The 24,504-nt window shown below is 45.8% G+C and overlaps 1 protein-coding gene across 15 annotated transcripts in view; it reads left to right on the top strand.

The window, feature by feature from the left end:
- Positions 1–24,504, top strand: part of RUBCN (rubicon autophagy regulator) — a 74,599-nt gene that overhangs the window by 37,926 nt on the left and 12,169 nt on the right. For 4 of the 15 annotated variants that reach the window (XM_017865505.1, XM_017865497.1, XM_017865511.1 and 1 more), the window contains exons 3-13: positions 6,107–6,190; positions 6,579–6,738; positions 7,626–7,747; positions 9,429–9,585; positions 10,185–10,718; positions 12,093–12,137; positions 14,257–14,352; positions 15,316–15,431; positions 16,461–16,668; positions 17,261–17,362; positions 19,913–19,987. In XM_017865505.1, coding sequence (XP_017720994.1) covers positions 6,107–6,190; positions 6,579–6,738; positions 7,626–7,747; positions 9,429–9,585; positions 10,185–10,718; positions 12,093–12,137; positions 14,257–14,352; positions 15,316–15,431; positions 16,461–16,668; positions 17,261–17,362; positions 19,913–19,987 — 1,699 coding nt within the window. Of the gene's footprint in view, positions 1–1,071; positions 1,091–1,129; positions 1,310–2,349; positions 2,767–6,106; positions 6,191–6,578; positions 6,739–7,625; positions 7,748–9,428; positions 9,586–10,184; positions 10,719–12,092; positions 12,138–14,256; positions 14,353–15,315; positions 15,432–16,460; positions 16,669–17,260; positions 17,363–19,912; positions 19,988–24,504 lie in introns of those variants that run through there. The other 11 variants (XM_017865506.1, XM_017865507.1, XM_017865499.1 and 8 more) reach the window with 9 other exon arrangements.

Below are 24,504 nucleotides of genomic sequence, written 5' to 3'. Positions count from 1 at the left end.
AAAAAAAAAAAAAAAAAAAAAAAAAAAGGATGAGAAGGTGAAACTCCACGTGCTCGGTTACATTAAAAGTACTTTCCTACGGGAATCCTTTTGCCTGGAAGCCAGTGTGTTCCAGTGATAATTAATTGCTTAGGCTTGATAAGATTGGTGTAGTTAGAACCAACATCTCTTTCCTGAAACAAAATAATCAGTTCTTCCTGTGATTCTTTTTGAATTAGAATTTTCATCTTGTTCCCTAAATTTAGACTTTTGTTATTACTATCTACTTCAAATTAATAATAGGAAGAAAGAATTAATGTGCTTTCTTGTTGGGATAGTGAGACTTTATCCTGAAAATACCTGCGAAAACTAGCAGGCATAAAAGAGACTAGGGAAAAGAAGAGTTAGTAGTTAACTCATGTTAACTGCAACAGGAGTAGTTAATAGGTAGTGTGGCTCAGGGTAGAGCCAGGCTGCCTGGATTCAGTGTTCAGCTCCTTCATGTGTTAGCTGTGTAACCTTGGGCAAAATACTTAACCTCTTCGTGCCTTAGTTTCCTCACCAGTGAAATGAGGTAGCAGCTATCTACCTCTAGGGTTGGTGTGGTATGTGAAGCGTTAAGAGAATAGGAAGAACTCTCCAAGTGTGTGCTATGATGAGGAGGGCGAGGAGGACACAATGACTCATTTAATTTTCCTCCTAGCATCCTAGGACAATCCGAGAACTATTTATAAAATATTGTCATAGTTAGAATACCCTTTGAGTGTTACTTTATATCAATAAAGTTTATATTTTAAAAATTTAAGCTACAAACTATAATAGTTTGATTGTAGCTTACATTTTTAAAATATAAACTTTATTAATGTTGAGTTTCTTTTTCTTTTTCTTTTTTCGAGATGGAGCCTCGCTCTTGTTGCCCGGGCCGTGGTGCAGTGGCACGATCTCAGCTCACCGCAGCCTCTGTCTCCCAGGTTCAAGTGATTCTCCTGCCTCAGCCTCCTGAGTAGCTGGGATTACAGTCATGCACCAGCACGCCTGGCTAATTTTGTATTTTTAATAGAGATGCGGTTTCTCCATGTTGCTCAGACTGGTCTTGGACTTCTGACCTCAGGTGATCCACCTGCCTTGACCTCCCAAAGTGCTGGGATTACAGGCGTGAACCACTGCGCCTGGCAGAGTTGCTTTTTCTTTATAACCTCAAAAACTCTAATCAGCTTTGAGTTTTGAAATGAGTAGAATCCAATAATACTTAAAGGTTTCTGCTTTCTCTTTGGCAGTTATTCCATTGGCAGTGTTTTAAATACATTTTGGTTCTGGATAAAATTGCCACGTGAGTCATTGGGGTTTGGTATCTTCCTATTTTAAAAAAATCAGACCTCACAAATGCAGGCATAATTGTGTGTGCTCACTCACGTCCTCCCCTGTCAGGGCCTAGTATAACTACCTGGAACTCTAAGCTCATCTTTCTTTTTTGTCAGAATTTATTCTCAGCTAGCAATCACATTGGAAAAGAGCTAATCAACTAATTGGTATTAAAGTATGTATACTTGGCTGGGCATGGTGGCTCATGCCTATAATTCCAGCACTTCGGGAAGTTGAGGCAGAAAGATCACTAGAATTTTGAGGCCAGGAATACAAGATCAGCCTGGGCAACACAGCGAGATCCCCATCTCTAAAAAATTTAAAATATTAGCCAGCCATGGTGATTCATGCCTGTAGACTCAGCTACTCAGGAGGCTGAGGTGGGAAAATGGCTTAAGCCTGAGAGGTTGAGGTTGCAGTGAGCTGATTGTGCCACTGTACTCCAGCCTAGAGTGAGACCCTGTCTCAAAAAAAAAAAAAAGCAAACCCAGAACAACAAAAAGCACCATTCTAGGACTATGGAGGCAACACTGTGTCATAGACTGACAAAAGTCTTTGGAATCAGTAAGAACCTAGATCAAACTCTAGACTCACTGCTCACATCCATGGGAAATAAAGTGATGTAGTAGTTAAAATTATGGACTTTTGAATCAGACTACTCACATTTTAACCTCAGCTTTGCCATTAACTGAGTGGTGCTGGACAAATTATATAACTCTTCTGTCTTTGTTTTCTCTTTTTTTTTTGAGACGGAGTCTCGCTCTGTCACCCAGGCTGGCGTGCAGTGGTGCGATCTGGGCTCACTGCGAGCTCCACCTCCCGGGTTCACGCCGTTCTTCTGCCTCAGCCTCCCGAGCAGCTGGGACTACAGGCGCCGCCACCACGCCCAGCTAATTTTTTTGTGTTTTTGGTAGAGACAGAGTTTCACCATGTTAGCCAGGATGGCCTCTATCTCCTGACCTCGTGATCCACCTGCCTCAGCCTCCCAAAGTGCTGGGATTACAGGCGTGAGCCACCGCGCCCGGTCTGGAATTTTTTTGAATTGCAATTCTGCTGTATGCCCTTCTCTCTTCTTACTCTGTGTACTTTCCTGAAGCAGTCTCACCCACTCGCATTGCACTATCACTCACCCATTGATGGCCCCCACCTCAGGCATCTCTGCCGAACGCTAGATCCAGAACACGAGCTGTCTCCTGTACATTACTGTCTGACTGTCTTTCAGGCCCGAGCACAACATGACCAAAACTAAACTTATTTTCTCTCATGAGATTGACCTTCTTCTTACTGGCGGCATTGACCTACTCAGTCTCCAAGTCAGAAACTTGGGAATCATACCAGCGTGTTTTACAGAAACTCAGTGCAAGTTTCCCAGGCTGCTGACCAAAATAGCTACCAGATTAGTGGCACTGCCACTCAGTGGGTCAGGTACTTGTGTCCTAATAGCAAATGGATTCTTTTCTTGGCCCTGTTACTAATATTAAACTGTCATCTAGAGTAATCACTTAACCATATTACAAGACAGTTTCACCATCTGTGCCTGAAAGTGAAATGCAAGTCAAATCAATGAGACTCTGAAATGAAAGCTACTTGATAAATGCAAAACACTATTCACGTATCTTGTCGTCGTTATTAAAAGTGATAATATCTGGCCAGGCACAGTGGCTCACACCTGTAATCCTAGTGCTGTGGGAGACTGAGGCGGGCAGATCACCTGAGGTCAGAAGTTCAAGACCAGCCTGACCAACATGGTGAAACCCCATCTCTACTAGAAATACAAAATTAGCCAGGCGTGGTGGTGCATGCCTGTAATCCCAGCTACTTGGGAGGCTGAGGCAGGAGAATTGCTTGAACCTGGCAGGTGGAGGTTGCAGTGAGCTGAGATTGTACCATTGCTCTCCAGCCTGGGTAACAAGAGCAAAACTCCATCTCAAAAAAAAAAAGTGATAATATCTGTGAAAGTATCTGGTCATCAGAATAGAAAATATCAAAGCATATGATCATCTGCAAAATAGCAGGAGTATTTTTAATTTTTTCATTTGTTTTTATTTTATCTTTTCTCTCTCCTTTTTTACATGCCTCCTATCCTGAGAACCCCAGTAGTGTTAGTAATCAGAAGCAGAACAAATCAGGCAGATTTGTCGTATGTACACACACACATTTAGCAACTGCAGGCTCTAGCGGGAAGAATCAAAAACAGAAGATCTGTGCCAGTTTCCTTGCTGCTCTGTTCTGCCTTGTAAAGATCTGAGAATTAAAGTCTGCGTCAAGAACTTGTTTTTCCCCTTCATTTCCTCCCTCTGAAAGATGAGGCTTTCAAAGGTTTCAGGCTGCGGCGTCATCGCCCAGCTATTCTGGGTGTTGAGCCCTTGTCGGGAGGAGGGGCTGATACGGTGATTCATGCTGCTCACATCCCCTCCGGGCTTTCAAAAGGAAGCGTTATGGAATGTGAATTGTATTTTTAAAAATCCACTCAGGGCCAACGGAAAGCTATAACATCACAATCGTATTCTTAGAGGGATCTCATTTTTCTTGACAGCTGCATCTGGGCTACCTTTTCAGTCCTTCCAGAAGGCAAGGAATATTTGATAGCCTCTTTTCTGGTGCTTAGAAATGTGGAGACATTTAGGCCCTGAGACTGCTCAGCTGAACAGAAATGAGAGGGGTCCCCCTTTTGCCACCATCAAGAAGAAACCAGTTCTTGACAACATAGATGGTCCAATTAAAAAAAAATCAATAATAATAAAAAAGACCTTCGTGGGTTTTTTTCTGAATATGTAGGTGATACATTTTCTTTGTTGAAAATTCAGAAAATACCAAAAAGACCTTAGAAGAAAGTAAATATCACCCGTAATCCCAACACTAAGCGATAGTAACCACTCTAACATTGAGGTGTATTTTCTGCTTTTTTCTATGTTTTGTGTGTTTTTTTTTAAATATTAAGGTTGTACTATATATATCACTCTATAACTTTAAAAGTATTTAATTTTTGAACACTGTATTTTACATAACTAGGTAATAAAAAAGTATAAAACTGTATACAGTGAAAAGTCTTGCTCCCTTCTGATCACATAAAAGCTACCATTTACTAGTTTCCTTACAGATAATTTTCTTTTTAATTATAAAAAATTTTTTTAGAGACAGGGTCTCACTATATTGCCCAGGCTGGTCTCAAGCTCCTGCCTTCAGGCAGCCTCCCACCGTGGCTCCCAGGGTGCTGGGATTACAGGCGTGAGCCACTATGCCCTGCCCTTCCAGAGAATTTTTATGCTTATAAAAGCAATTACCAATTATTTTCTTTGCTGTACCTGCAACTTTTTAAATATAAATAATAGCACACTGTAGTAACTATTCTGTATCTTGCCTTTTTCACTTAATATATTTTGTAATTCATCCGAAATCATTACATAAAGAGCTTCTTCATTCTTTCTTACAGTTGTCATTTTATAATATTCCATTGTATGTATGTACCATCACTTATTTAGCCAGTCCCCTGGTGAATGGATATTTAGATTGTTTCCAATCATTTGCTGTTAGTAACAGTGCTCGTGTGTAGATCATTTTGCCCTTTACTGTAGGATAAATTCCTAGAAGTCTTAGATTAAAGAACATGTGCCTTTGAATTTTGATAGCTATTGCTAAATTGTTCTCCAGGAAGTTATGTGATATAACTTGAGGCTCGGGGTTTGAGACCAGCCTGGCCAACATGGTCTTTAGTTGAGACAGCCCATCTCTACTAAATATACAAAAATTAGCCAGGCGTAGTGTCGTGTGCCTGTAGTTCTAGCTATTTGGGAGGCTGAGGCATGAGAATCGCTTCAACCTGGGAGGTGGAGGTTGCAGTGAACTGAGATCGCGCCACTGCACTCCAGCCTGGGCGACAGAGTGACTCTGTCTCAAAAAAGAAAAAGAGGCCGGGCGCGGTGGCTCAAGCCTGTAATCCCAGCACTTTGGGAGGACGAGACGGGCGGATCACGAGGTCAGGAGATCGAGACCATCCTGGCTAACACAGTGAAACCCCGTCTCTACTAAAATACAAAAAACTAGCCGGGCGAGGTGGCGGGCGCCTGTAGTCCCAGCTACTTGGGAGGCTGAGGCAGGAGAATGGTGTAAACCCGGGAGGCGGAGCTTGCAGTGAGCTGAGATCCGGCCACTGCACTCCAGCCTGGGCGACAGAGCAAGACTCCGTCTCAAAAAAAGAGAAAAAAAAGAAAAAGAAAACATTATTTTTACTGTATACCTTGTATATCATACGCATGTTACCTGTTCAAAAGAATGATTAAAATCATTTTTAACAATTATTCTTTAAAAGGGTAAACGTATGTCAAGTTTTTTCTTTTTTTTTTTTTTTTTTTTTTTTTTTTTTTTTTTTTTTTCCCTGAGATAGGGTCTCACTCTGTTGCCCAGGCAGGAGTGCAGTGGGACGGTCGTGGCTCACTGCAGCTTTGACTTCCCAGGCTCAAGTGATTCTCCCATCGCAGCTTCCTGAGTAGCTGGGACTAAGGCATGTCCCACCACTCGGAGTAAGCTGTAAATTGTTTGTAGAGATGGGCCAGTCTACCTGGACCCAAGCAATCCTCCTGAAGTGCTGAGTTACAGGTTTGAGCCACCACCCCGGCCTCTGTATGTATGCCTTTGATTGCTGCTAAGAGCCTTTGATGAGGCAAGGGAAGGCTGTGTTCCTTTTCCTGCCTTTGAACGCCAGCCCTGGAACTGGGTCTAGTCCGGAATGGCCGTGATTTGCTCATTGCGCGTGTTCCCTTCGCAGGCGTGCCGCCACCAGACCGATTACTGGCAGTTTGTGAAGGACATCCGGTGGCTCAGTCCCCACTCAGCCCTTCACGTGGAGAAGGTAAGAGTGAGAGCAGAGCGGCTGTGCTGGCAGAGCTGTGGGTCTTCACTGTTTGAGGCTCTGTCAGAAGAATCTTCTAGACTCTAAGGAGGGAATATGTCAAGTTGCCTATCAACTGAGGAAAGGAAATTAATTATCCCTGTAGGGACCAACTTCATTTGCTTAAAAAAACACATGCAAACCCATTGGTCCAGGCCGCTTTTTCTCCTCTGGGGAAGGAATAGAAAAGTTTTGTTATTTTCAAAAAAGCCTGCATACATGGGACCCAGGGTGAAGCTTTTCACAGCGTTTCCCTTAACTGTCTCAATTTAGTTCTCAGGTCATTAGGCCTCAATCTTGCCGTACCTACCAGGATGTATGTTTTGACTCATACCCCTTTGCTTCCCAGTTCATCAGCTTGCACGAGAACGGCCAGAGCAGTGCTGATGGTGTGAGTGAACGTGCTGTTGCCGAGTTGTGGCTGCAGCACAGCCTGCAATACCACTGCCTCTCAGCCCAGCTCCGGCCTCTGCTCGGGGATAGACAGTATATCAGAAAATTCTACACAGGTAGGTGGAGGCCACTTAGGATTGTCGTCTGTGCTTCCTCATTGTCGCCCACCTCACTATTCCTCTATCGCTCTAGTACCAGGGCCTCCTATTTTTCTTTCTTTCTTTGAGACAGAGTCTCGCTCTGTTGCCCAGGCTAGAGTGCAGTGGCTCAATCTCGGCTCACTGCAACCTCCGCCTCCCGGGTTCAAGCGATTCTCCTGCCTCAGCCTCCCAAGTAGCTGGGATTACTGGCATCTGCCACCACGCCCAGCTCATTTTGTATTTTTAGTAGAGATGGGGTTTCTCCATGTTGGTCAGCAGGTCTTGAACTCCCGACCTCAGGTGATTCGCCCGCCTCAGCCTCCCAAAGTGCTGGGATTACAGGCGTGAGCCACCACGCCCGGCAGGGCCTCCTATTTTTCACTTGATGCCATAGGGATTCTACTCAGAAACATATCCAGACTTACCTCTTACCTCCCAAGTAAGACACAATTCAACTTTATGTTAAGGTCATCCCCTACAGCCACACAGAGACAAACCAGTAAGAATAGCCACCGTTTACCAGGAGTTTCCTGCGTGCCCGTCACTGCTGTCCAGTATCTTCACTGCAGCCCTGAGAGTTGGGCATTGGTGCTACTGTTTCTAGTCCACAGGGCTCCAGAAGGTTAAGCGACTTGGCCAAAGTCACTCAGAGCCAGGATTCAAATCTGGATTTTTCTGACTTTGAAGCCTCTTGTCCTGGCCACTTTGCTGTACTCCACGTTCTTTAGCCTCTTCTCTACTTTGTTTCTGATTTCCCTTCACCCTACAGTGGCAGGACTCCTCCCAGTTCCTCCTTACCTCTCCCTTTCTCCTTCCTCGAGCTTCTCTCAAGACCTCGCTGTTGGGTTCTATCACTGTGGTAGCTTTTCTCTCCCCAGATGCTGCTTTCCTGCTAAGTGATGCTCACGTCACAGCCATGCTCCAGTGCCTGGAAGCAGTGGAACAGAACAACCCCCGCCTCCTGGCTCAGATAGATGCATCCATGGTAAAGGAGACAAGGGATTATCCATGTCTGTGCTGGGTCCCTGGACCTCAGCGTGATGGAACCCTCTACAGCAAACTGGTTTTTTACTTAGCCATTTTTGTGAGCTGAAAGGCTTTCATTTTTTTTTTTTTTAGAGGCAGAGTCTTGCTCTGTCGCCCAGGCTGGAGTGCAGTGGCACGATCTCGGCTCACTGCAATCTCCACCTCCTGGGTTCAGGCGATTCTCGTGCCTCAGCCTCCCGAGTAGCTGGGACTACAGGCGCCCGCCACCCCCGCCCCCCACCCATTTTTTTGTATTTTTAGCAGAGACAGGGTTTCACCATGTTGGCCAGGATGGTCTCGATCTCCTGACCTCATGATCCTCCCGCCTCGGCCTCCCAAAGTGCTGGGATTCCAGGCATGAGCCACTGCGCCCGGCTGGCTTTCATTTAAAATGCTTGGAGAAGGGGAGGTACCGTTAAGTACTTACTGAAGTAGAAAGTCTGAGCTTAGGTATTGTGCTTAGTAGACCTAAGCTGGGGAGTGGGGAGGTCGATTTTGTTAAATCGGTGGTATCTTTTGACAAAGGATACCACGCCTTGACAGAGATCCGGGGAAAGAGGGATGGTTCTGAATTGGGCGGGGTTTAGGGTCAGACCTGGCATAGCTTAATGTTATATGGGGTCAGTTTTTTCATGTTTTTTTCTTTGATGTAAAGAAAATTTTATAGTACAAAGAAAATCTGTTGCCTAAAATTAACTTATCCCATGACTAATACTCCAGTCAGTGCCTTAGCTAGAATGTAATCAGAGTCCCTACTTCTTAGAGAAGAGAATCCCCTGTCTCTCCAGATTCTTTTAATTTTGTTTTTTGTTTTTGTTTTGTTTTGATTTGCTTTTTGAGACAGAGTCTTACTTTGTCACCCAGGCTAGAGTGCAGTGGCATGATCTCAGCTCACTGCAACCTCTGCCTCCTGGGTTCAAGTGTTTCTCCTGTCTCAGCCTCCCGAGTAGCTGGGATTACAGGTCTGCACCACCACACTGGCTAATTTTTGTATTTTTAGTAGAGACGGGGTTTCACCATGTTGGCCAGGTTGGTCTTGAACTCCTGACGTCAAGTGATCCACCTGCCTCGGCCTCCCAAAGTGCTGGGATTATAGGCGTGAGGCACTGCGCCCGGCCTGATTCTTTTAATTTTGATTGTTGGTTACTATCCATTGAATACTTTCTTTGTGTCAGGCATGGTGCTGTGTATGATACATGGATCATCTCATTGAATCTTCGTAACTCTGTGAAGTGGACATTGATCTCATTTTATAAAGGAGGCTGCTGAGGCACAGAGTAGATATGTGGTCCAGAGTTTAGATCAAATAGCTGACAAGTGTCAGGGCCTTGATTTGAACCCTAGTCTGTCTGCCTTCTGATTCCACATACATAATCTTAAGCACTTTGTTGTGCTGCCTCTGTAATAAAGCACTCCTGGTTTAACACCTGGAAGGATTCCAGTGCAGAGGCTATGGTTTCACAGTTGTAAATTACATACTATAGTAGAAGGTAGCCTTGCTGTATCTACAGGTCTGGCTAAAGTCCAGGCCTACTGCAAAGGTAGCTTCTACCAGCATTTCTGCAGTACTGCATTGCCCCCACTCTGAGGTCCTCTGTCCTTAACTCTGACACATTCTTTGGTTTTGTTTTGCTTTTTAGTTTGCCAGAAAGCACGAGAGCCCACTCCTGGTGACAAAGAGCCAGAGCCTGACAGCCCTGCCCAGTTCCACATACACCCCTCCAACCAGCTATGCTCAGCATTCCTACTTTGGGTCCTTTTCAAGCCTCCACCAATCCATGCCCAACAATGGCTCAGGTATGGAGACAGGAAAAGTGGTCATTACATTCATCCCCAGCCCTGGAAAGTAAGAAGACTTTGTGGTTGCTCATAGGCTTGGAAAATTGAGCCTTTGGTTGGTACAGTTTTTCTTAATAAGGGACATCTTTACAAGTTATATAGTGACTAGCCTGAAATAATTCAGTAGAATCATGAAGTAACAGAAGGGAGAGATGTTTTTAGATTCCTCTGGGTTTCTAATCCACGTTGCCAAGAAGGCCTTTCAATACTAGCTAACATTCATTGATTGCCAATCATGTACTAGGCTCTGTTGTATTCAGTTTGTACGTGTTATCCCATTTGAGCCTTCAAACAGTCCTCTTACTGCTCATTTTTCAGATGAGGAATGCATACTAATAAGCAATAAAGCCACTGTCTCAGGAGCCCATACTCTTGACTTAGCTGCTTCTAAATAATTTTATACTTTATTTGACTTGCCGTTTCTGAGGTGACATCTTATGTCCTGGGCACCCAGTAACAATAGAAAGTTTGAACCTTAGCTGTAAAGAAGTCCTTCATACATACTGCAGGATTCCACCTCACCCTTGCTCCCCTTACCATTTCCTTTTATATTCTAGAGAGAAGATCTACTTCCTTTTCACTCTCTGGCCCTCCCCGGAAACCTCAAGAAAGCAGAGGGCACATCTCACCAGCAGAGGATCAAACCATCCAAGCCCTCCCAGTTTCAGTCTCTGCACTAGCCAGGGATTCCCCCTTAACCCCAAATGAGATGAGCTCCAGTACTCTGACCAGCCCCATAGAGGCATCGTGGGTCAGCAGCCAGAATGATTCCCCAAGTGATGCCAGTGAGGGGCCTGAGTACCTGGCCATTGGCAACTTGGACCCCCGAGGCCGGACTGCCAGCTGTCAGAGTCACAGCAGCAATGCCGAGAGCAGCAGCTCCAATTTGTTCTCCTCCAGCAGCTCCCAGAAGCCAGATTCTGCTGCCTCTTCCTTAGGGGACCAGGAGGGAGGTGAGGAGAGCCAGCTGTCCAGTGTCCTCCGCAGGTCCAGCTTCTCAGAGGGGCAGACACTCGCCGTCACCAGTGGGGCAAAGAAGAGCCATATTCGCTCCCATTCGGATACCAGCATTGCCTCCAGAGGAGCTCCAGGTAATGAGGAACACCAGCTGCTAGTTAGCAAGATGGCCCTAAATTGAGAGTGAAGGGAGGCCTTGTTATGGGGACTTCTCAGATGGCAGAGAGAGGTGTTCTGTTTCTGACGATATAACATCTTGTTTTGTAATGAAGGAAATTTATAATGAAATACCAAGACTCAGAATCTCTATTTATGTTTGTTTCTTTATACATTGCTAATATTAAATGTTTTCCTGGATTCTTTACCAGTTTAGTAACATCAGACAATAGCGTGACTCATCACAGTTCGAGTTTTCAAAGTATCTCTTGGATCAGGGAAAGTATTAGAGAGCTTTAAAAATAATCCCATTAAGTTCTGTCATTTCCTGTGACGTCTTAGAAGTTTGACCAGGGTGTAATAATACCAGGTGTAATACCAATGTAAGAGGTAGAGAGATACTGGGGTTTCTAATTAAAACAAAGGCGATAGTGAGGGTGGGGTGATGCGACCCAGCAGGTGAGTAGGTGGGGCTAACGGCCGCATCACTGATTCAGACCGAGAGGCAGTCAGATGAGGAGGCCCTGGCCACTGGGACCTCACCAAACACCATCTGAGAGGAGGGGCAGCCTGCACGTGGGAAAGGTGGGGCTCCTTGCTTTTGCCTTCTCCTTGCCATCATCTTGTGGCTTGTGGTATCCGGCAGGCTTTGGTTGGGTTTTGTTTGTGGCAGGATCTCCATAAGAGAAAGTATAGCATGGAGCTTTGTGCTCAAAGCCATTCTGGGTCACAAAAGCCCCAGAAATAAGATATAAAAGTAAAATATAAAAAATTCAGTGACCTGAAAAAAAAAGGATTTTCTTTAGCAACTGGAGATAGCATTGCTTTCTCTGTAATTTCTGGAAAGGTGAGAGCTTAGGCCCTCATCTGAAACCTTCAGAATTACCAACTTTTGTCTTTGTTTTCCCTCAAGAATGTGATTTAAGTTGTTGGAAATCTTGAGGAAAAGAATCTCCAAATCAAAGCCTGTCTTCCCATGAGCTTTCTTAGATGTGAAGATGACTTGGGCTGGACCCTCACTTCACATCTGCTGCTGCAGGCCTGATGTCTGCTGTACTCCAAGCCACTGGCCTTTGAGCATGTAAAACTTTCCCACCCCATTCTTGAATCCATATGGATTCCAGTGGAATCCTGCCTTGGAAAAGGGAGCCAGCGAGAATGTGTGCAGAAGTATCTGAGGAAATAAGGGTCACACACAGCTCTTGGACGAGCCATCCGTCCTTCACAACTGGGGCTTCCTCTTGGGAGTTCCATCCCCACTTCTGCTGGGTAAAATTTAGGACACTTTTTTCTCCTCTTTGTTCTCATTGCTCTGTCTGGACTCTCCTCTGCACCTGTCTGACTACCTACAGGAGGTCCCAGGAATATCACCATTATAGTTGAAGATCCCATTGCAGGTTTGGGAATTGGTCCTCCACTTCCTCTTTGCTCTGCTCTGTGACCACCTTTCTTAGTTCAGAACCTTCTTCAGTCTGGTGTCAAATCAAGTCTGGCTAGTCTGATCTTCTTGTGATGCTTGGAACTGTCTATAAAATGATACCAGTTTTTCATATGTGTCTTCTATAAACAATTCCAAATGCCTCGTTCAGTCTCTCAACAGCTTCTGAGAGGCAGAGTCAAGACTTATCAGTTCAGTTTTGGCCAGAGGTGAAACTGAGGCCGCTATTTGTCTGAGGCATCGTGATGAATCAGTGGCAGACTTTTTTCTCTTTTAAAATTTTTTCACTTTTTTTTTTTGGTAGAGACAGGGTTTCACCATGTTGCCCAGGTTGGTCTTGAACTCCTGGCTTCAAGTGATCCTCCTGCCTTGGCCTCCCAAGTGCTGGGATTACAGGCTGAGCCACCACACCCGGCCCAGAATTTTTCTTGTAACTGAATACCTCCTATGGATTACTTTATTTTCCTTGAATTAACACCAGAATGTATTTTACCCCTTTCTGTGGTCTCAGATAGACTTGCATGTTTGGTTTTTTCTTTTTTGTTTTTTTGTGTGTGTTTTTTTCCTCTCCTGCAGTTCCGTTTCCTTTTTCTTTCACCTGTTTTCACTTCCCTATAAATCCCTGCACCCCATTCCAGCTATTGCATAGGATTTTTCTTGTGATTTCGGTGTGTTTCCTTGGTGTTCGTGGTGGTGTTCAAACTGAGATTTGTGTTCCATCCTGGGTACCATAATTCATGGAGCTGAACACTGGAATGTGTCTGCAAGGCAGAGGAGTGAGAGGGGGCTGAAATCCGTGGCTTCCTGGAAGTGGGTGAGGCCATTGGGTATGTTAGCTTGGAAAAGAGACGGTTAAGGAGGAATAACGTCTGTAGGACCATCATTTAGAATAGCGTTGTTCCTAAGGAGATGAGAAACTGTAAGAAGGCAGGGATCAAGTGAGTGGAAGGGAATTCTAAGAATTAGTTAAATGACGGCATTAGGAAGAAGTGAACTCAGTAAGAAAAGGCTGGATGGCCACATGTTATGAAGAGGTTAAGGTCGTGGTGGAGTTTGTGTTGTATGCTGTTTGAGAATTCTAAGTCATGGTTTTTTACCAAGGCATCGTGGTGACTACTAGTTTGTCCTCAGTTCAGTAGGAAGGAACAGAGCCCACGGCCAGGACTACCAGAAGTCTTTGAGGCCCAAGAAAAACACAAAATTGTCTCTTTCACAGAGTAGCATTTTTTATGAGAGGAGTAGCTGGCAACTTGGCACCATCTGTCGAGGAAATGGGTTAGATGCAGCTCAGTCATTCATTCTCCCACAGCATCCTGCTCATTTTCAAGCACCCACCTGCTTTTTCACCTGTTCTTCCTTCTGTGGTCCTGGAAATGTTGTGTTTCCTTGTGAAGAATATCAGTTTCTCATTCCTGCGAGTCCTGACTGCCACTGTTCTCCCCTCCCAGCTCTCACTCTTCCTGTCCCAAGCATTGTCTGTCTCGCCAGCTTTCCCTCCCTCCCTTCTTCAGTAAGGCCAGGCTGAGCCCCGTAACGGGCCCGCTGCTTACGGGCCTCTCCCTCGACTTCTCCAGCACTGCCCTGATGCTTCTTTTTAGGACACTGCTGAATTTTATTTCCTTAGTGAATGTAAATCTTCTGATGTTACTTTAAAACCTAATGTCAACATGTCAGAAAAGTTTCAATGCACTTGTCTTTGTTTGACCGTCTAAAGACTTTTCTAAATTGGTTTGTCAAGAGGATAGAAATCAGCTAATATTCCTGTAATATTTGGTTAAAAGATGTAAGGAAAGAAAAGCAAATTTCATGAATCCATTTTGATTTGATTCTTTCTCTCCTTTATGTTGCCCCATTGTGGATCACGTTTCTTCTTTTCCACTTAGAATGTACTGACCGGCCATCTCCTTCCCTCCTTGTGTTTCTGTACCCTTGGTCTGTTCCATTGTTGTGCCACCTCTCTCCTGCTTGGGAGGGCTTTGGGAAGGGGTGCAGTTAAATGTTGAAACTCCAAAGTTGGAAATGTGTCTATTGCTCACTTCGTATGTGTGTTTTTACTCGTTGGCGGTCATCGTCATTAGAATCCTGCAATGATAAGGCGAAGTTGAGAGGCCCCTTGCCCTACTCTGCTCAAAGCAGTGAAGTCAGCACACCCAGTTCTCTGTACATGGAGTATGGTGAGTACTACCAAGGCCAGGGCTAAAACTGTATCTTTTCTCTGCTCGCCCCTTGTGCCTGCTAAGCTCTGAGCTTTGGGGTTCATCTCAGCTCTACGGAGGGTACATACTGTTACAGTCTCAGTCGCTCTTTGTCATTTTCAACCCCTGTGCTAGAAATCGCACTGCTCTGCCATTTCTCTTGCTCCTCTCTGACTTCGGGGTCCTACCCGCTCTTACCCGCTGGGTGTTGGCACCAGGCATGTCAGCTGATCCATACGGAATGGCTCTGTGAGTGGATGAGATGGACCTTGAAAAGAGGACTTGGAGTATCTGGGCTTAATAACCAGCAGACAAACTCTACATGCAAATCATGCAGAGGAGGAAGCCATTTGTGTCCTTTTCTGACTCGCAGCCCAGAGTTTTCCATTTTTATTTTGTTTTTTCTTTATTATATGGTACGGGGAGAGCATGTTCTCTTTGATTTTAGATGGCAGAAGGATTCTCCCTGTTTATTCCATCATTTTCCAACCAAAAGGCTTAGTGCTCTGGGATTCTAAGAGTACAAGAAAATCTTTTTTCTTTTTTTTTGAGACAGAGTTTTGCCCTTGTTGCCCAGGCTGGAGTGCAGTGCCACGATCTTGGCTCACTGCAACCTCTGCCTCCCGGGTTCAGGCTATTCTCCTGCCTCAGCCTCCCTAGTATCTGGGATTACAGGTGTGAGCCACCACGCCTGGCTAATTTTTGTATTTTTAGTAGAGATGGGGTTTCACCATGTTGGCCAGGCTGGTCTCGAACTTCTGACCTCAGGTGATCCGCCTGCCTCGGCCTCCCAAAGTGCAATAAATGCTTTTAGAAGGTAGACATCTTCTTCCAACCTCTAATTCCCAGTTACCTGGAAAGACTTGGGAGGATCTTTAATGGTAAAAGCTTAAGACTTCCTGAAGAAGCTTGACTGTTTCATCCACATTCCATTTCCCACAGAAGGTGGTCGGTACCTGTGCTCAGGGGAAGGCATGTTCCGAAGACCATCGGAAGGACAGTCCCTCATCAGCTACCTCTCTGAGCAAGACTTTGGCAGCTGTGCCGACCTGGAAAAGGTGGGAAATTGAGGGCCTCATGAAGAGCTCATGAGTTGGGAGATTGGGTCTGAAGGTCTGTGGTGCCATATGTTCTGATGAGGTTTTGGGTATATAGCAGTGACATGGGTACAGACTACAGTAAAGATAAGTTCACAGTAGAGGGAAGCTCAGCAATTCTGTTTGTGAGGAACTCTGCAGGGAGCATGTGCCCCTCATCGAGTCCCAGATATTAGCGATTTTCTCTTAGAAGCCAGCCTGGGCAGAGAAGCATCAAGTTTGTGTGTGTGTTTTTGTTTTCTTGAGACAAGAGTCTTGCTCTGTCACCTAAGCTAGAGTGCAATGTCACGGTCATGGCCCACTACAGCCTCAAATTCCTGGGCTCGAGCAATCCTCCCGCCTCAGCCTCCCAAGTAGCTGGGACTTACAAGCACGTGCCACCACACCTGGGTATTTTTTTTATTTTTTGTAGAGATGGGGGGTCTCCCTGTGTTGCCCAGGCTGGTCTTGAACTCCTGGGCTGGGCCTCCCAGAGTGCTGGGATTAACAGGTGTGCGCCCCTGGGTGTGGCAGCATTGTTTTTGCTGCATGGTTGTGGTTCCCTTGACCCGGGCGCCTTAGGTAAATACTGTTTCCAGAATCAAATTCTATCTTTTGTTCTAAGGCTCAGATAAGCAATAAATGACATCTGTCTAGCATTTTGTAGCCTGCAAAACACTCTTTTCTTGAGACATAACATTTACCTTAATATTTTGCGTACAGGTGTATGATTTTGGGAAAGAACCTGATTGAAATCCTGGGCCTCTTCTCTATCATATTTTTATGTAGAAATGAGACAGGAAGGGACAGGCTTGGCAAAGTAAGAGAGTGAAGAAAACCTGGAATAGGTTTTCCAGCCATCAGCTTTCCTCGTAGTAGAAATGTCCATTTCTCCAGGGTGTTTTTGACAGAAACAGTTCCTATCTTGGAAACTCCCCTTTCCAACATTATAATGAGTATGTCATTCAATACTTCTAACCCTTTGCTTGTTTGCTGCTCCCCTTCCCCCAGGAGAATGCCCACTTCAGCATCTCAGAGTCCTTGATCGCTGCCATCGAGCTAATGAAGTGCAACATGATGAGCCGGTGCCTGGAAGAGGGGGAGGAAGAGGAAGACAGTGACAGAGAGATCCAGGAGCTGAAGCAGAAGATCCGCCTTCGGCGCCAGCAAATCCGCACCAAGAACCTGCTCCCCGTGTACCAGGAGGCTGAGCACGGAAGTCAGTGCAGCGTGTGGACACTGTTCCCACATTCTCCCAGCTTCAGCATAAGGCTTGGTGCCTTATGGCTCTTCCTTTGGGATGTTATACCCAAACCAGTGGTTCCTCTGCTGTCAGAAAGACATTTCTATATAGTCCTACTTTTTTTTTTTTTTTTTAACCATACTAGGAATACTCATCCTAGAGTCTCTCCGTTTCCTACATCAGAAATAGCTCCTTTCCAGACCAGGTGGAGTGGCTCATGCCTGGAATCCCATCACTTTGGGAGGCTGAGGCGGGTGGATCACTTGAGGCCAGGAGTTCGAGACTCTCCTGGCCAACATGGTGAAACCCCAGCTCTAAAAAAAAAAATATATATATATATATGAATAGGTCCCTTCCAAAATAGTTTTCTGATATGAGGAGACCTAAGCACGCTCGTCCCGGATTTGCTTTCCAGATAGTAGTACCTTCTGTTTCCTTAAAACTTTTTAAGGGAAAGTTTCCATTTCTCTCTGTTGAAGTTATACCAGGTCCCTTTTCTTGTGACACTGGAAGGACAAGAAGACCTCTTTCTGCCCTGTTTATTCCTTTTTGTTTTCAAACATAACAGGCTTTCGGGTCACCTCCAGCAGCTCCCAGTTCAGCTCACGCGATTCGGCACAGCTCTCTGACTCTGGCTCTGCTGATGAGGTTGATGAATTTGAAATCCAAGGTAAGAAGTGACACTTTGTTACAAGGGAACTTTTATTGCCTGTTTCTTTCCATTTAGAATGATAAGCTGCAAAGTTTTTCCTAAGTAGAAGATCTTCATTATGGATTGTTGCTAGCTATTGTAAGGGACAGCATTCTGCTAAAAACAAAACCCCTTTACAATTTCAGTAGGAAAGAGCACTGAAAGCAGGTGTTCCAGGCAGAGTGGCTGCTGGCTGGTGTCACCCTGATGCTTCCTCCTCAGTGGTATCTTTCTCTTGGGTTCCCACTCTGACTCCTCCTTTCAGCTTGTAGGGCTGGTCCATTCCACTTGGAATTAGAATCCTATTCTCTTGGGTTCCATAACACAACTGAAATTGTTTCAAAGTGTTCAAAAGAGAAAAGGACAAACAGAATCATTGGGGGCAGGGGGACAAAAAAGGAACAAAATCAGGCCTACAAAGTAGAGCTTGAATTTTCTGCCCTTGCAGTGCTCAGTTGCTTAGCACAGGCACAGACTCTTGTTGTTGTTATTGTTGTTGTTGTTGTTGTTGAAGTATCAGCATAGAGGAACAGTGGGGTTCCAGTCTGGGAAGGCAGTTGTGTTAAATCAGGTTAAGGTCCCGTTCCTGTAAGTCATAGATTTCTTCAAGTTCCCATCAGCAAAACAAACACGCACACACAAACAGTTCAGGGACATATGCTCCTCCCTCATGGGTGAGACCAAGAGTGGTTTCCTTACTGCAGTGAATGGTGTCTATAATTCTCTGTTACAACCTTGTGTACATAGACAGAGGTGAACTGTATCTATAATTCTCCATTATAACATTATAATGTGATGACAAATAGATCTTGTGTTGTGTGAGGCTTTGATTTCCTGTTTACACAATCTAGAGAACCCATTCGCCTGCACAGGCCTCCAGATGGAGGAACCACACGTTTGTTCCCTGTTCAGAAACTGTTTTTTCACAAATTTTCCAGGTATTCAGGAAGTCTTCCTTCTATGTTCTCCTTAATGTCTCTGATTTCTATTTGTGACAACAATAGGTAGTCGTTAAAACTCCTTTTGTTTGGTTGGTTGGTTGGTTGTATGTGATCCTCCAACTCCTCTCCAATTCTCCACCATCAGCTGGGTGACTTACAGTTTGGTTCTGACACTAACTGCCTGGAGTTAGCACAGATCCTGCAGGCTACAGTCCTGTGAGATTACTTCTGCTTCAGATGCCAGACACAGGTCACCAAGCTACCTGCCCTTCTGCTTGTAGGCTGACTACGAATTCAGAGTTCCCGTGACCCCTTTTCCCCAGGTGGGATAATTTGCTTGACTGACACCCAGAACTTGGGAAAGCTTAGGGTTATAGCCTGTTGTAAAGGATCCAAACGAGCAGCCACGTGAAGAAGTATGTAGGGCCTAGGGAGAGATCACGAGCACAGGAACTCCTCCTGCCCCCATGGTGTCCGGGGGCACCACCCTCCCAGGTGCATTGATGTGTTCGCCATCCAGGAAGCCTGGACATCATTGTTCCAAGTTTTTAATTGACGTTTCATTATATAGGCACCACTGATTAAGTCACCAGCCGTTGGTGATTGAACTCAGTCTTCAGTCCCTCTCCCCTCCCTGGAGGTGATGGGAGAGTAAAAGTTCCAGCCCTCTCATGACGTGGTTGGTTCTTTTGATAGCCCCCACTTGTGAAGCTGTCTAGGGGCCTGCCAGGAGTCTCCTCATTAGCATAAACTCAGGTATGATTGAAAGGGGCTTCTTTTGAATAATAAAAGATATTACTACAATTCAAGAAATTCCAAGAATTTTAGGAATTCTCACCAGGAACTGGAGACAAAGACCAAGTATCTATTTTCTGTTATACCACAGTCTGTGATTGACTTCATCTCCTAATTAAAAAAAAGAAAGAGGGTCTGACCTCGCTCCCAGGATCTGCAGCCATAAGTTCAGGAGGAGAATAGTGAGGTAAATTCAGATCAGTCCACGTGACAACCACATCTGTTTCCCACAGCAGAGCAGGGATCCGGGAGGCTGTGCAGTCTGTAAGGAGCCTCTCCACAGACAGGCCCAAAGCGCACTCCTGTTAGCAACTGCTGCTGCGGTTGTGGGCCCTGAGGAGATGTTCAATCAACTAATTCTCTAGTCGATTCACAACAGAAATCCTTAAAGGAAAAGACGTTAGGCCAGGGTTTTCCAACCCGTGGGCCAGATCATTCTTTGCCATGAGGGATTGGGCTGTGGACTGTACGATGTTTAGCATCATTCTTCGCCTCTACCCACTAGAGGCTGGTGGTGACCCCTCCCCAGTATCAAGACAATCAGAATTGCCTCCGTCATTGCCTGAGTCACCCGTGGCTGAGAACCACTGCCGTGGGAGGTCCTTGAGGCTGGGCGTGGCATAGGAAGTAGCAATAACTCTCCTCCAAGCTACCCAAGGATGTAAGTTCCTAAACGCCATTTCATGTCTGGGAGTAAATGGCAAGTTTTGATTCCAGGAACACATGGTAAAGAATATTAGTTTATTTCCTGCTGGAATACTAAAGGGCCCCTTTTGTCATCATTATTACACAGATGGTAGTGAAGGATCTAACCTGACTCACATATCAAAGAACGGACTGTCAGTGTCACTGGCCTCGATGTTCTCAGGTAGCCGACCTTGCAAGCGTGGATGTGCTCGTAGACGCATGTGTGTGAATGTTGCACCAGCTTTTTCGTATAGACTTAATCACGTGATAACTGTGAAGGTTACGAGGACTGGGGGGGCTGGAGAACTAGTTGGAAGAAACTGGAGCTGAGCCAGAACACCAAGCCAGGAGCAATTCAGATACTCACCGATTCTCCCTCATGTGGCCCCGACAATCTTCCTCATCAAGTTTGTCCTTGGTGACCCCTTCCCTACGGTGGTAAACTGAGGTTTAGTGGCCATTGTGACTGATGGAGGTAGTGCGGTTTAGAAAGGAAGAGTTAGATGAAGAATTTTAGTTCAAACCTGTCCTAAGCTCCTGCCACACATTCAGACAGCAGAAGGAGGACAGAGTGGTATGAAGCTTAGTGTCTCTTTAGAATTTTGAATTTGCAGAGCCAGTTTTTAGAAAGCCATCTCTTCTGGGGACTTTGTGTACAAGTAGGATTTACTGCAGTAGATGCTTGTTCTTGTTTTGTGATCCAAACAAGTAGGTTTCCTGTAGGTGAGATTAATGGAAAGAAAGTAGTAGTTTTCTGCTCAGAATGACTTTAAAACACAAACACAACAACAAAACTCAGAACTTTTGTATTTTTTTTGAGACGGAGTTTCGCTCTTGTTGCCCAGGCTGGAGTGCAGTGGCACCATCTCAGCTCACTGCAACCTCCGCCTTCCAGTTTCAAGCAATTCTCCTGCCTCAGCCGCCAGAGTGGCTGGGACTACAGGCAGCTGCCACCACGCCCGGCTAATTTTTGTATTTTTAGTAGAGACAGGGTTTCATCATGTTGGCCAGGCTGGTCTCAAACTCCTGACCTCGTGATCTGTCCACCTCGGCCTCCCAACATGCTGGGATTACAGGAGTGAGCCACCACACGTGGCCCAGAACTTTTTATTAAAACTGTTAATATTGTTGGGCACTAGGAATTTGAAATAATTATGTGAGATTACATCAAGATTTAGAGCAATAAAGACAAATATTACAGGAGCTCCCGTTTTCTCACTCATGTGGAAGCTAAAAAAGTTGATCTCATGGAGGTAGAGAAGAGAGTGATAGTTACAGAGGCTGGGGAAGAGGTGGGTTGGGGCATAAGGAGAGGTTGGTTAGTGGGTTCAACCATACAGTTAGAAGGAGTAAGTTTTTTTTTTTTTTTTTTTTTTTGAGACGGAGTCTCGCTCTGTCACCCAGGCTGGAGTGCAGTGGCCGGATCTCAGCTCACTGCAAGCTCCGCCTCCCAGGTTTATGCCATTCTCCTGCCTCAGCCTCCCGAGTAGCTGGGACTACAGGCGCCTGCCACCTCGCCCAGCTAGTTTTTTTGTATTTTTTTAGTAGAGACGGGTTTTCACCATGTTCACCAGGATGGTCTTGATCTCCTGACCTCGTGATCCGCCCGTCTCGGCCTCCCAAAGTGCTGGGATTACAGGCTTGAGCCACCGCGCCCGGCCAGGAGTAAGTTCTAATGTTCAGTAGCACAGTAGTGTGGCTGTGGCTGACATACTGTATATTTCAGAGTAGTCAGAAGAGATCTAAAGTGTTCCCAACACAAAGAAATGATAAATGTTCAATCAGTGGATATTCTAAATACCCTGTTTTGACCATTACATGTTGTATGCATAAAATATCACATGTGCCCTGTCAATATGTACAAATATTATGGTATCAACTTAATGTTTTTAAGATTAGAGAAGTAAAAGTATTAGGCTGCTTTTTTTCCTACTCCTGAACGACTGTCATTGATTCTCACGAATCCTCCCTGCCTGAGGGGGAGTCATCCTGACTCCCTTTCTTCATTGATCTAACCTGAGTCTTCCCTGCCTCAGGAGGAGTTCTCCTGACTCCCTTTCTAACTGGTTTCCTGTGTGTTTAGTCCCAGTCCTTTGTGGGGGCACATGTTGAGTGTCAGCCGCTTCTCCCTCAGAGCATGTCCGATCTGCTCTCACCACCAGGCAGGCCTTGATTTGGTCTTTCTAGCATCCTTCTTTCCCCATTTTGGGGCTTTAAAAAATTTGTATACACATGACAGGTTTTACATTAAGAATGTGAAATGTTTTCTTTTCTTTTCTTTTTTTTTTTTTGAGACGGAGTCTTGCTCTGTCGCCCAGGCTGGAGTGCAGTGGCGCAATCTCGGCTCACTGCAAGCTTCGCCACCTGGGTTCACGCCATTCTCCTGCCTCAGCCTCCCAAGTAGCTGGGACTACTGGCGCCCACCACCTCGCCCGGCTAATTTTTTGTATATTTAGTAGAGACGGGGTTTCACCGTGTTAGCCGTGATGGTCTCGATCTTCTGACCTCATGATCTGCCCGCCTCGGCCTCCCAAAGTGCTGGGATTACAGGCGTGAGCCACCACGCCCGGCCGTGAAATGTTTTCAATTAAAAGCTGCTTTTAGGCTGGGCGTAGTGGCTGCTTATGTTGGTAATCCCAGCATGCTGGGAGGCTTGAGGTAGGAGGATTGCTTGAGGCCAGGAGTTGGAGACCAGCCTGAGAAACATAGTGAGATCCCATCTCTACAAAAAAAAAATATTTCAGAATTAGCTGTGTGTGGTGGTGCATACCTGTAGCCCCAGAGCTCTGGAGGCTGAGGTGGGAGGATTGCTTCATCTGGAAGCAATCCAGGAGGATTGCTCCAGGAGGTCGAGGCTACAGTGAGCCATGATCATGCCACTGCACTTCATCCTGGGTGACAGAGCAAGACCCTGTCTCAAAAAAGAAAAAAAAATTCACCCACTTCAAGTGTACAACTCAATGATTTTTGGTAAATTTACCAAGTTGTGCAGCCATCACCGTAATCCAGCTTGAGGGCATTTTCATCACCCCAGTAGTATCCCTTGGGTCACTTTACGGTGAATTCCTGTCCCCACTTCCAGCCCCACTCAGCTGCTCGTCTTTCTGTCTCTGTAGATGCCTTTTCTGGACACTTGGTATAAATGGAATTATCTGCTATGTGATGCGTCACCTTTTGTGTCTGCCTTCTTTCACGTCGTCTGCTTCTGCTGATGGTGTCTGCCAAGTTGGGTTCGATATCTTTCGTAAGCTCCCAATCTCAGACAGTCTTTTCAACTTCTTTGGATTTCGAGTTTTGTTGTTGTTATTTTTTCCCCCATCTCCACCTTCTTGTATTATAGCTGCATCAATGTTTCTTTATCTTCCTTTCTAGATTCTTCCAGAGTTTTCATCTTCTGCATAGATGTATCTAGTCAGGGTCCAGTCAGGAGACAGAAACTACACAGTAATTTGAATAGGGAAAGTTGAGTAAAAAGAATGATGAACTATAATGTGGGAATCATGGAGTGGGAAACTGGCTCATGAGGAGTAAAGAAGACTCTCAGGAGCACACAGGAGAAACCAGGCGCGGTGGCTCACCTGGGAGCCCAGCACTTTGGGAGGCCGAGGTGGGCAGATCACGAGGTCAGGAGATCGAGACCAGCCTGGTCAACGTGGTGAAACATTTAGTATGTCTGCTAAACATAAAAAAATTAGCTGGGCGTGGTGGTGCACACCTGGAATCTCAGCCACTCTGGAGGCTGAGGCAGGAGAATTGCTTGAACCTGGGAGGTGGAGGTTGCAGTGAGCCAAGATCATGCCACTGTACTCCAGTCTGGGCGACGAGAGTGAAACTTCGTCTCAAAAAAAAAAAAAAAGGGTGCGCAGGAGGAGTAGGTGGAGGAGCAGCCACTATCCCCGGGGCTGGGATGGAGCATCTGGGGTAGGAATAGATGTAAAGAAGTGATACAGCCCCAAGGCTGAGATCCAGACCTCCTGGCTCACTGGATGGTGGGGTTCCCTGAAGCCCAGAGCTGCCCTGAGCCGGTGCCGGGTTCCCTGAAGCCCAGAGCTGCCCTGAGCCGGTGCCGGGTTCCCTGAAGCCCAGAGCTGCCCTGAGCTGGTGCCAGGGGACGCTCTCCATGGGGAGGTGGCATGCCAACAACTGTCACCGGGAAACTGTTCTCTGGGGTGCTGAGGGAGCATGCCCATGAGAGGTGCTGTCTCAGAACCCAAGGGTACTGGTGAAGGCGCTTCGTGGGAAGGTGGTAGGCCAGTGGCACTCACTGTAAAGCTCTCCAGGGAAGCTCTCCCGGTGGGTGCTGAGGGGGCTGTTTATGAGGGCATCACTCGTGGTACTCTGCTGCAAAGCTGCCCAAGGTGTGCCTCCCCCGGAGCCAGCCTAGAGAAGCAACCAGAACCAGCCAGAGAAACCCGTTCTGCCTCCAGCACCCTCCAGCATCCTCTACTACAAAACTTCACATCATGTCAGCTGGCAAAGGAGAAATGTTTCTGTGTCCAGCTCCATTATTGCAGAGCAGGCAAAAACAGGGGCAGATTTGGAGTCGAAAGGCAGTAAATTGATAGCTGGCATAATAGGTAAAGAGGAAAGTTCATGGCTATATTTTCTGACAAGTTTCAAAATTATATCCAATTCAAGGTAATCAGTTGCTTCTCCCTCATTCATTTTTAAATTAAATTTTTTCTCTTTATAAAACAA

The sequence above is a fragment of the Rhinopithecus bieti genome, unplaced genomic scaffold, assembly GCF_001698545.2.
Source record: "Rhinopithecus bieti isolate Rb0 unplaced genomic scaffold, ASM169854v2 scaffold_83126, whole genome shotgun sequence".
NCBI classification, from domain to species: Eukaryota; Metazoa; Chordata; class Mammalia; order Primates; family Cercopithecidae; genus Rhinopithecus; species Rhinopithecus bieti.
Note: the sequence above shows the minus strand (reverse complement) of the source record. Positions and strands in the feature narration are given on the sequence as shown.